Below are 11,058 nucleotides of genomic sequence, written 5' to 3'. Positions count from 1 at the left end.
CTCCTTTATCTTTTTTCAAATCCTAATAATCATTACCATAATGTTCATCATATATGTGTATACTAATATTTTGAATAAAAACTGTAAACAAACTATAGCAATTATGATACAAATTAAAAAAAGAAAATGTAAATTTAAAAATTGTTTTTTTCCTTTCTCCCTCCAATATATTCGATTTTAAAGGAGAAAAAGATTAATGATTTAATTAAAATTAATCTCATCTGTTAAACACAAATCAGTATTCGTGTATGATATTTAACGCTTATATTTGCTGCATCATTTATATTTTTTAATTAAATTTTTGCTTAATAATAAAATAATTATAGGAGAAGTGTATAATTTATTCCAACATATTATCAATAATAAATTTTATAATTGTCTTATAAAAAGCATTCGATATCAATTTCTAATATAGAGCAAGGTGTATTTAATTCAAATCTTGAAATTACATCTGGATGTAGAACTCCCATCTTTCCAATCACTTTATCATAACATAATATTTCCGCACAACGATGAGGGAAGAAAGTGGGATCTGAAAGAAATTATATGGACTTAGGATAATAGATATTATGATACCTTGTTAAAAAACAATATTTCTAAATAAATTGCGTTCTCTTATACGTATAATTTGGTATATGGAATTTTTCATATAATGCTTTACCATCGACAGCACGAAGATAATATCCATTTGCATTTTTACTGCCATTCCATGGCACTTCTAATATTTGTAATATTCTATCCAATAAACCATGAATTACTTCAAAACCGTCAGATTTATTGCAATATACCGCGCATAAATGTCGATTATTGCGTGCACCAACTTCCACATCGTTATCTTTTAATATAATGTCGGAAACTTCGAATAATTTATGAGGAAGTGGCATTTTTTTATTTGCAGCTAACGTTTTCAATAATCCTGGTATCAAAGTGGTACGGGCAACCTGTAACATTGTCATGTTGTTAATTTTATATTTTAAACTAACCTGAGCCTATGGTCTTGATAAACTCTTTGTACATGCCTGAAATTCTAATGTTTTTGGATTTAACACATGGACAACTGGTATGTTTAATAATTCGTGACCTAATTTATCCGCTACATCTTCACGAGAACACTGTAAGGAGAAACTTTTCAACTATAACTGATTTGTACAATTTGTATAACTGTGTACTCAAAAATTTTGCATACCAATGAAAATGTCAATGCTTCTGTGAATCCAGCACAAGCCAATTCTATCCGTAGTTGATCAGATAATTTATTCAGTGGAAACTAAATTTAAAACATGAATAGGAAATATTTTATTTAAAACTTAACCAGCTTAAAAATCGGCGATTGTAACATTTGTTAGTACCTCATCCGCAGTGGTAGATAAATGCGGTATAGTTTTCTCAATTTTATTATATCCATACGCTATAGCAATATCTTCATAAATATCACATGCATGTATCACATCATGCCTTGTAGGAGGCACTTCGATGTTTAATATATTACCATCTTTAATAGATGTTTTCAAAGACATTCTAGAAAGCAAATTAGCCAATTCCTCCGCAGTTTGTTTTATACCAATGTATTTTATTGCTTTTTCACAATCCATTTCCTCAATTCGATATTTCAAGTCTGGATAATGAAATACTTGTTTATCAGGATACACAATTTCCACCACTTCTATTGAATATTTTATTTTACAGTATTGACTAAAAGCACAAACTATAGTATCCAGTACTACCTTTGCCTACAAAATTTTTCAAAAGTTTGCTATTAGTTGATTTATCTCTTACAAATATAAAGAACATAATAGCTTTTATGTACCTTTGTTAAATCTGTCGCAGTACATTCAATTAATATATTTTTAGTATTGAGTGTAATTTTTGAATGATCTCCATTGATAATAGGTGGGAGTGATAAAATGATTCCATTACTGTCTTCTACTACAGGATAAACTGGACTGTCCTTTATAATATGCAGATATTGCTTTAATTGCGCATGGTTCTAAAATAAAATTTAATATAAAATTCTCTTTAAAATAAAGTCCATATTAAGTAGGCACTCAAATTGTAAAAACACCCACTTCGTATAAATTCATAATTTCTTCTGCTGTATATTCCATCTCTTGATTAAGTGGCTTAAAACAAATGTCAGTTGGTGGCCTTGCATCATATAAAAATGGACCTCTGACAGTGTCTAGATCATGGGTTCCAATCGATACTAAAGTTCTTTTCCTACCTATATTTTGATGCAATTTTTCTTGAAGATCGATGAAGCTGTTGTAAGAATCTTTAGAAAATGTAACATCACGTAAAACGGCTGCAACAATATGCCCTCTAACTTTCATACACTAAAATATAACATAAAAAAACAGTTTTATTAAAAGTTCAACTTTTCAATTTAATTTTTAGCTTTTATTTTTCAATTGAATTAGTTTTGTTAATTTTAATTAAAAAAACATTGATAATAATAAAAATCATATATATACCTGCTTTGTCATTATAATCTTTTGTGTGTTTGTACTTGAAAATATCTTTGTATATTGTGGTATATCCATTCTATATTTAAAAAAGTTTTCTAATTGTAGTAGTCTATATCATATGTTTATTTATTATTGCAGTTATTGCTAATATATAATACGTATTGTTATTATATACTAATGAACTAATAATGAACTAATGGAATTGTTAAAATAATAGTGTGATTTTAATAAGACTCTGTGGTATGAAAAATAATAGAAAAATTAAAAAATTATATAATAAACATATATTGTACATACTGCTTTTGAAATATAAGAAGTCCAAGAGCTAAACCTTCTAAGCATAATAGATCGTATCTGTTTGCAGGTATATCAATTTTATATACAACTTCTTCAGATACTTCTCCACTATGATTTAAATTTTGCTCCTTTGTCATCATTTGTTTCTCTGTTGTCTAAAAATCAAAATTTAACTAATTCTAGGATTATTTCGATGTAATACTACATATGGAAATATATAGCAATTCATTTCTTATATGCATTAATACATTTGATAGTATCCAATAATATGTAAGCTGCATACCACTTCGTCCAATTCTAATCCAAACTCAAAACATAAATTTTGAAATTCGGCATCCGCTAAAATCATATTATAGATTAATTTACTTATAAATATTATATTGGTAAATATTTAGTTAGGTTAATTATAAACGTAAAAGAAGTTGATACAATTTACAATGTTCATTATTTAAATATTTATAACTTACAATATGTTTTACCAAGAGTTTTAAACAACAAGTCACGTTTAATATTAATAGTCGGCATTTTTATATAATACAAATTCTCAACATGCAATAGCCGATTATTAATTCGAAAATGGTTAGAACTGTGTTGAAATTGATATATCTCAGAAAAGAATTTAAGGTTAGAATCAATTTATGTTAACAGAGAGGGAATTTCCTTTCTGATGTTATTAATTCTAAGTAGGGATAGGGAGCAGCATTGTAGATATTATAAGTTAAGGTTAGGTATATCTGTCATACCTATCATACATATATTTCTGTATATATATATTTCCGTAGTTCGCAGATTTAAATTTAACAAATTAATGATTATTCGCAAATTTGTAGAACGGAACAAGTAATAATAATACAAGTAAAAGCATTCAAATTTCCGTTGTATAAATATAATCTGATATAATTAAATATTTATATAAACATCTTTTATATATATATATGTATATATATATATATATAAACAATTTATATAAACGTTCTTTATAGTAGAGCTTTTCCTACTCTAAAATAAATAAATAAAAGTCTTTCACTTAGACTCCTTAATAAAAGTGTACTGAATTCTATGACTACCTAATAGAAAAAAAAACATTACTTGAGTATGAAATTTTATTTTTACAAAAAACAATAACACGTTTTAACAAATTAGTCACTTTATCCAACAAAAAAATTAACCTGATGAACCATTGATGACTGAGGATGTATTATAAACAAATTTTATTGGCGAATAATAAAGAATGATTTCCATCCCTCAGTGAATCAATGAACTAATCATTCTGAAACAAAATAGAACATATTACATTTTCTTATAATAAACATTTCATAATTAGTTACGTCTACTAGCCCCTACATATTCTAAAACTTACCCATATAAATAGTAAAAAAATGATAAAAGATAAAATGTAAGTTTACTCCATCCTTCCCTTTGATGAATTTTAAGAGCTTGAGCACTCATTATACTAGTGGGATCATAAAGACCTGGTTTAGACATGATAGGTCTATGATAATATTGCCACAAGTGATATATTATCAATGGCATATTTAAAAGCAATGAAAGCCATTGACTACTAATTAGAAATAAAATGTTGATTAAAATGTGTAATCCATATTCTGGAATAACTAGCTGAAATATACACAGACATGTATACATACATATATATATATATTTTATATATATGTATATATATACATATACATTATACATATATTTAACTTAAACACTTAATTTTACATACACTTGTTATTGATTTTGTAAATATGATATTATAAAAGACTAATTTCAAACTCTTACCGAATTTAAACTATTGCATTGTTCAATCGGATTTTTATAACCAGTTTTTAATTCATCAAATGCAATAACCTGAAAAATATAATGTCTAGCTAGAGTCATTTAACTTTACACCTATATCGCTAAGGTTAGAAATAATTCGCATTGAACAGACGTGTACACATTTTTAATTACTGTTTTGTTTTGAGAAGCAGACATTATAGTTTCGAAGAAGTACGTACATGAAATATTGCAAAAATGATCAAAATAGCATCTACAATTAAGGCCACGATATATGAAAAAGCGGCTAAACTGAACGCCATTGTAATAACTGTACGTGATGCTAGTAATAAGTTGATTCAAGTGACATAATTTGACTTACAAATGAAGAATTGCATTTTAAGTAAATATATTTATATACAGGGTGGTTGGTAACTGGTGGTACAAGCGGAAAGGAGGTGATTCTACGCGAAAAAAGAAGTCGAAAATATAGAATAAAAATTTTTCGTTTGAGGCTTTGTTTTCGAGAAAATCGACTTTGAATTTTCGCTCGGTACGCGTGCACTTTAGCACATCTCGTTATAACGGATCTCACTGTAGATTTTTAAAAAAATGAAAAAAAAAATTTTTATGCTATATTTTCAACTTCTTTTTTCGCGTAGAATCACCCCCTTTCCGCTTGTACCACCGGTTACCAACCACCCTGTATATATATAGTATAACTTATTTCTGATATTACTTCCTTTATTTTCACATTTTCCAATGTGATGCAGTGAATACGTTGCCATTGTGGAATGTTTTCGTCTCAGTTTATACGTATTTATGTCGAATCTATAGATGGAATGCAACTTGAGATTCAATGTCATGCTCAGAATGCAATTTTATCAAAATAACTAGAATTATTAACAAAAGTTGTTAAAAAGAGATGGTTTTGTATATTTATAACATATATGACAAATTTGACAATAAATTCTATATGACTTTTATGACATTTATGTGTAATTACATTATTATAATTGAAAAGATACTTGAATACAAAACAAAAAAAGCAGACTTAGACCTATTGCTTCTTTAGGACTTGATATAAAATATGAATAGAAAAGATAATTCTACTGAAAAATGATTTCTAAGATCTATATACATAATAGATATAAATAAGATTTGAAATTTGTAAGATTTATTTTAAAATCAATCACATTAAATACAAGTTATTCATATCTTTACAATGTATATGCTTTGCAATGTTTTACTTTGTATATGCATAATTAGTTATATAGTTCTTGTTAAATTTTGAGCTCCATATGTATGATTTAATTCTGTTTCTAACCTTGTTATTAATCTCTCTTCATCCCTGTCGCTCCACTGATTGTTACTACTTATGAGCAACTTTCTTTTAGGCTGCAGCATATGCCTGATATTCTCATAAGATATGTCTATTTCCTTAAATGCATTTAATAGAAATATTGCAGTTATTACAGTTAAAAAACCACAAGATGAACCCAAGATATCCTCAGCACTCATATTTTCCCATTCCCTGAATAATATTGCAGATGCAATTATTACTAATGTTGTGAAAACTACATAATAAATAGGTGTTACAATTGTGGTTTCATATAAGTCGAGGGATCTATTCAAATAATTCATTTGTACGCTGATACAGAGTATAGCGCTAAATAAAAAGGCCCATGTCAACCAGTTCGTAAATCCATTATTAAATCCAAGAATGGTTTCTTTTAAAGCCAGTCCTAATCCTTTACAACTTGTAACGGTCAATGAACCAATGGATGAACACAGACAAATATATATCATGATATTTTGATTTCCATAAGCAGGACCAAAATAAAAAATAATCAAAATACTGCATACTATTACAATTAATACATAAATAATATATCCTGGATCTTTAACCTTATCTAAAAGCTCATTTAATGTACTGATTTCTTCTCCTTTTGGAGAGTGAATTACAAGAACTGTGGAACCTAAGATGCATAAAAGGCAACCAATCTGGAATAATAGTAATTATATTTATCTTTATATATTCAATAGAAATTGTATTATTTTGTAGTAAAATTTTATTTGTTTTATTTATTTTATTTGTTATTTTATATTTTTGTTCCTATATAATAAAGATAGCTTATAATATATATTACATCATTACCTTTCCTAGCAAATTAAGCTTCTCATTTAGATATTTTGATGCCAATATTGCAGATATTAAAACGCTAAGTGCTCCTAAAGGAGTAACCAATGAAGCTGGTGCAAATGCATAAGCAGCAAAATTTGCTGTTTCTCCTACCGCCACTTTAATGAAATCAATATTCTTTGTAGTAATAGTATTATATCTTGAACACATGTACATATTGTATAAGCATTTTCTGTTTCACATACTTGAAAGAAGACCAGTCCACCACATCCATTCTTTTAAATAGCCAAATCCTCCGGATGAAGCTCGTAATGCACCACGCCTTTGTAATCTAATCAATGCCTTTTTTTTAATGATAAAACTGGCACCTAAATAATTATAACATTGTATAATAATTAATGCTAAATTGTTTTAAATAAATTTCTAATCGAAATTAGAAAATCAGTCAACTAACCTATAAAACCACTAGAACTAATTGCTAAACCTAAACCTGTGTAAAAATTTGTTGCATCATATAACTGTGTATCAACCGCAATTTTTGTTACTCTGCTCATATTTAAATTTTAGTTTTGCCAGTAATCCATCAAAATATAAAAAAATATATTATACTTTATACTGTTAAATTTTTACAACATTATGTAAACGTTATAAGAAACGAAATGTTTATCTGACATTTTACATTCGCCAAATTAATGTAATATACACTGTAATGATAATGATTGTATGAAAGTAAATATATATAATTCAAAATAACATACTCTATGGATAGATAATATGCGCGCATGCGTATATACGTACATATTCGATAAATACATATATACAATATAAAAACTGACACTTTATTAGAGCGATAACAAAAAGCGATATCAATTATAATTGATATATGTAGTTATCGAAAAACTACCGGTATGCATTAGTATTTGTTACTATCCGCCGATCGCTTATGTTCTGTTTATAAAGGAGAGTTGGGTGAGTTTAAAGGCCGCGTGTACAACGTGCATATACGAAGCTATAAAAAATGTCTGTTACAATTTATAATTCTGTTAAAAAAGAATATTATGAATGTATTGTACTTGGATTAGGTTTTTTAATCTCATCACCACGAGGCAGTCGGTAACACTTGCGTAAAATAATAAATTACTTATAAAAATCATAGCCGAATGACTAATTGATATTATTTTACGAAAAAAAAAAACAATACTTCTTATTTTATGAAAGCTTCGCCGGCCGGATTGAAAAAACTAACCCAAATCCAAATCCAATATATTAGTGATATTCATTTTTAATTCTGTTGTAACAGTCATTTGTGTCTTTAAGCTCTCCTCACTCTTATTTATAAACAGAAAATAAGCAGCCAGCAACCAATGTTGACGCATACGCTGCTACAGACGCACAACTATAGGCAGAATTCACTGTAATAGTAGTGGCATCTTTTTGTGAATATCTCGGAAAATACATTTCCAAAATGTTGGATTTTACAACATATCCAAAAATCATTGAAATCGGAGGATAGTCAGCTTTTCTATCGTTTCACTTAGGATTGTTCTCTTGCTTTTTTTCTTAACAAATATAATGCATTGACAACAAAATAATAGTTCGTACAACACGATTGTTATGTATGTAACTGTTACATTATGAATGGAAAGTATCAATGAATGATAATTTAATTTGCAAATTAAAGTGATTAAACAGTAAACACACGATAAAATGATTTAACATTTAATGAAATATGTTTAATTTTACATAAATCCTAATTTACAAATGATTATTATATATTTTTTATGTTCACAATATATATTCCTTATACCTAATAAAAACATAGTATCAGGACATATATAAGGTGGGTTAATGTAAATTTTACAATAGAAGTAAAATGGGATGATATTGCAAAAAGAGATCAATGTGTTAAATTTTTACCAGCAGCCTTGTTTATCAATGAGCAATGTTTTCAATATTTTTTGACAAACCAATCTTACTGTATGAGTAGGAACTGTGGAGGCACATAAAATGCAAAGTATATGATCTCCATGTTTAACTGCATAACATTTATGGTACTCTGAACATAGATAAGTTTCTTTTACACCAACAAATTTCCAATTATCATCTGTTGTATCACATTCAGATTCTGAAGATAATATATATGTCTCTACAGCTTGATGATAAAATGTTCTTAATATGTCCAATCTGTGTGAACCACTGACTCTATTTTTTGCATACTGCATATTCTTACCAAGTATAAACTTTTGCACCTTATAATTTGCTAACAGAAATCTAAATTCCGGAGTGAAAAGAAAAAGATATTATATAATACATTTTGATAATAGGTTTTTCTAAATAAAATTATTTATATTAAATGGTACTATTATATATTACCCAAGTGTCTCTGAATCCAAATTTACAGATGTAGGTAAGTTACGCGGATAACATTGTTCTGCATTGTGTAAAGCATCAATACTATTTTTCCAACATTGTATAGCAAATCGTTCAATCTCTGATAAACTCGGATTGGGTCCACATAAGGCTAATACTTCGACTTGATTGATCAACGTAATGGATACTAATCTAAAAGCTACCTATATGATCAATTGAATTGTCTTATGATCAATTGAACTTAATTTTTAAAATAAATCTTATTAGATTAATAAATAAAAATTGTATTTTAAAAATTTTTAATGAAAATACTCACATTTGGACTTTTATAAGGTAAAAATACTGGAATGTCTCGCGTGCTATAAGTATCTTCTGTATTAACAGCTGTTATTAATAATTTTCTTTCAATGGGACTTAAATTCCACCATCCTTCTGTAGCTACTGCTAAACATCCATGTACTAAGATGCATCCATATATAGAATCCAAACATTCCATATAACCCTCTAAGCATGTCTTAAATAGATTATTATTTACTATGCAGAAAATGCATGAATTAAAAAGAATTCAATTACCTGAAACAAATTATTTTCTTGGCACATTATACATTCTGTCATATTGATAATATCAGTTTTTGAACAAATTCCATCGCCAACATCAAGACATTGCAATAAACTATCAACAATTGGGCTGCACAAACGCATATCTTTCTTCAGCTTTTCTATGTTTTTGGTATTTTTTAATTCCTCGATACCAACAAACAAGATCATTGCACCAAAAACTGCATTTAAGAATTTATCCAATACAGATTTGGTAGTTCCACTTGCAATAACTATTAATGTAATACTTTGTTCAAATTCTTTCCACATTATCGTAGTATCGGGTAAATTTGTATTCAAAAGTTTAATGTTTTGTGATTTGAGAAACATATGTATCCCATATAGAGATGCTATTTTAGAAAATGTCATCTATAATTATGTTGGGAAGAAAAAGGAAGAGCAAAAGAAAAATTAAAATTGATATTACATAGATTTATGTATTACTCTTTTGTTTATAATTATGTAAATTTTACCGTATCTCCTTCCCCTTTCTGGCGAGAAAATAAAGGAATTCCTCCAGTAGAGGTTAAACACATAACGTGGGCTACCATAATAATGATTTTATTCTTTTTAGGCGTTAAATATTTAATAAGCTTTTATTTTTATATAAACTTTTACGTTTCTAATTTGCAAATATTTTATCCCTTCTGCTACGCAAATTTAAATTCAATTTATTATCAATGTTACACCAATGTTACGCTAACTTTCATAATATTCTTATTCTTATTTTTTTTTCTTATTTTTTCAGATTTTTGTGTTTAAAAAAGACCCAAACAAATTTTTAAATACTTTTCCAAGTTTCTAGAATATCATTCAATAATTTCTATTACTACATGTTATATGTTAGATGTTTTCAGACTTGTTTATATAATCGCGCTTATAACTTTTGAACCAATGAATTTTTCACTTTAAAATATGCATTTTCGGAGTCTACACATCGAAAACAGCAAAATTACAAAAAATAGTCAATAATTTTTTGATCCCTAAAATAAAAATGAGACCTTAATTTTTTTAAGTAAAGCAAAGCTTATACGGAAATATGGAAGAAATGAAAAATTATTTAAAATTACTGGTCAAAAACGACCCTGTATGTAGATGGAGAGTTAATATAAATCGGAGATGAGTTTGCAATGTTTCGATTAGCGCTTGCTGGAATGTTGGCCACATAACACGCAATTTTAGTGAATAGACGTGCAATGCAGGATGTGGGATATAAGAACGGATTTTCAAGAGATGCGCATTTTCTGACTTTCTTTGTTACAAATTGTATCTCGCTGAAAATAATTGAATATTTTAATGAATCGACAGCAGTGATGTATTGCAAACCTAAAACGCGTGAGCTTTAGCGAGAAGTGGCATTACTTAGGGAGAAAATCTGGAGGCGCGACTGAAACATCACCGATGTATGACTGGAGCATTATAAGT

The 11,058-nt window shown here is 27.8% G+C and overlaps 4 protein-coding genes across 14 annotated transcripts; all 4 read right to left on the bottom strand.

The window, feature by feature from the left end:
- Window positions 1-241: 241 nt before the first annotated feature.
- Window positions 242-4,272, bottom strand: LOC126867656 (phenylalanine--tRNA ligase beta subunit). Of its 9 annotated transcripts, XM_050622426.1 has the most exons (12): window positions 4,123-4,272; window positions 3,932-4,032; window positions 3,046-3,101; window positions 2,763-2,917; window positions 2,472-2,541; window positions 2,067-2,333; window positions 1,808-1,987; window positions 1,350-1,730; window positions 1,187-1,267; window positions 1,020-1,112; window positions 662-941; window positions 242-532 (listed from the first exon to the last, which is right to left on the bottom strand). In XM_050622426.1, the coding sequence occupies exons 2-12, from the start codon at window positions 4,002-4,004 to the stop codon at window positions 381-383; spliced, it is 1,788 nt and encodes a 595-aa protein (XP_050478383.1). In that variant the 5' UTR covers window positions 4,005-4,032; window positions 4,123-4,272; the 3' UTR covers window positions 242-380. The 9 variants fall into 9 exon arrangements, with proteins under 9 accessions (XP_050478383.1, XP_050478385.1, XP_050478386.1 ...); XM_050622428.1 differs by lacking the exons at window positions 3,932-4,032; window positions 4,123-4,272 and adding an exon at window positions 3,230-3,779 and having other exon boundaries at window positions 3,011-3,101; XM_050622429.1 differs by lacking the exons at window positions 3,932-4,032; window positions 4,123-4,272 and adding an exon at window positions 3,230-3,777 and having other exon boundaries at window positions 2,763-2,935.
- On the bottom strand, window positions 4,119-4,899 carry LOC126867662 (protein cornichon). The gene is made up of 3 exons (XM_050622446.1): window positions 4,766-4,899; window positions 4,548-4,616; window positions 4,119-4,379 (listed from the first exon to the last, which is right to left on the bottom strand). Exons 1-3 carry the CDS (start codon window positions 4,844-4,846, stop codon window positions 4,119-4,121), a joined length of 411 nt encoding a protein of 136 aa, XP_050478403.1. The 5' UTR covers window positions 4,847-4,899.
- On the bottom strand, window positions 4,283-7,412 carry LOC126867658 (magnesium transporter NIPA2). 3 transcript variants are annotated; one of them, XM_050622437.1, is made up of 7 exons: window positions 7,121-7,412; window positions 6,912-7,034; window positions 6,682-6,824; window positions 5,851-6,527; window positions 5,263-5,354; window positions 4,548-4,616; window positions 4,283-4,379 (listed from the first exon to the last, which is right to left on the bottom strand). In XM_050622437.1, the coding sequence occupies exons 1-6, from the start codon at window positions 7,218-7,220 to the stop codon at window positions 4,603-4,605; spliced, it is 1,149 nt and encodes a 382-aa protein (XP_050478394.1). In that variant the 5' UTR covers window positions 7,221-7,412; the 3' UTR covers window positions 4,283-4,379; window positions 4,548-4,602. The 3 variants fall into 3 exon arrangements, with proteins under 3 accessions (XP_050478394.1, XP_050478396.1, XP_050478395.1); XM_050622439.1 differs by lacking the exon at window positions 5,263-5,354 and having other exon boundaries at window positions 7,121-7,408; XM_050622438.1 differs by lacking the exons at window positions 4,283-4,379; window positions 4,548-4,616; window positions 5,263-5,354 and adding an exon at window positions 5,377-5,416 and having other exon boundaries at window positions 7,121-7,410.
- A 957-nt stretch (window positions 7,413-8,369) lies between these two features.
- LOC126867657 (protein fuzzy homolog) lies at window positions 8,370-10,901 on the bottom strand. The gene is made up of 5 exons (XM_050622436.1): window positions 10,107-10,901; window positions 9,610-10,002; window positions 9,353-9,550; window positions 9,040-9,239; window positions 8,370-8,937 (listed from the first exon to the last, which is right to left on the bottom strand). Exons 1-5 carry the CDS (start codon window positions 10,182-10,184, stop codon window positions 8,580-8,582), a joined length of 1,227 nt encoding a protein of 408 aa, XP_050478393.1. The 5' UTR covers window positions 10,185-10,901; the 3' UTR covers window positions 8,370-8,579.
- Window positions 10,902-11,058: the final 157 nt, after the last annotated feature.

Source organism: Bombus huntii, chromosome 7, assembly GCF_024542735.1.
Source record: "Bombus huntii isolate Logan2020A chromosome 7, iyBomHunt1.1, whole genome shotgun sequence".
Taxonomy (NCBI): domain Eukaryota; kingdom Metazoa; phylum Arthropoda; class Insecta; order Hymenoptera; family Apidae; genus Bombus; species Bombus huntii.
Note: the sequence above shows the minus strand (reverse complement) of the source record. Positions and strands in the feature narration are given on the sequence as shown.

Excerpts from the sequence above, each read along its gene's own strand:
- LOC126867658 (XM_050622437.1), bottom strand. The coding sequence starts at position 7,220 with ATGAGCAGAGTAACAAAAATTGCGGTTGATACACAGTTATATGATGCA. Across the intron at positions 6,528-6,681 it reads AGCTTAATTTGCTAGGAAAG|ATTGGTTGCCTTTTATGCAT; the intron begins GTAATGATGTAA and ends CTATTATTCCAG. Across the intron at positions 5,355-5,850 it reads GAAGAGAGATTAATAACAAG|ATTCGACATAAATACGTATA; the intron begins GTTAGAAACAGA and ends TTCCATCTATAG.
- LOC126867656 (XM_050622426.1), bottom strand. The coding sequence starts at position 4,004 with ATGGAAATCATTCTTTATTATTCGCCAATAAAATTTGTTTATAATACA. Across the intron at positions 3,102-3,931 it reads AGTCATCAATGGTTCATCAG|CGGATGCCGAATTTCAAAAT; the intron begins GTTAATTTTTTT and ends ATATGATTTTAG. Across the intron at positions 2,918-3,045 it reads GATTAGAATTGGACGAAGTG|ACAACAGAGAAACAAATGAT; the intron begins GTATGCAGCTTA and ends TTTGATTTTTAG.
- LOC126867657 (XM_050622436.1), bottom strand. The coding sequence starts at position 10,184 with ATGGTAGCCCACGTTATGTGTTTAACCTCTACTGGAGGAATTCCTTTA. Across the intron at positions 9,551-9,609 it reads AAGAAAATAATTTGTTTCAG|ACATGCTTAGAGGGTTATAT; the intron begins GTAATTGAATTC and ends AATCTATTTAAG. Across the intron at positions 9,240-9,352 it reads TACCTTATAAAAGTCCAAAT|GTAGCTTTTAGATTAGTATC; the intron begins GTGAGTATTTTC and ends TTGATCATATAG.
- LOC126867662 (XM_050622446.1), bottom strand. The coding sequence starts at position 4,846 with ATGGCGTTCAGTTTAGCCGCTTTTTCATATATCGTGGCCTTAATTGTA. Across the intron at positions 4,617-4,765 it reads TCATTTTTGCAATATTTCAT|GTTATTGCATTTGATGAATT; the intron begins GTACGTACTTCT and ends TATATTTTTCAG. Across the intron at positions 4,380-4,547 it reads AATGCAATAGTTTAAATTCG|CTAGTTATTCCAGAATATGG; the intron begins GTAAGAGTTTGA and ends TGTATATTTCAG.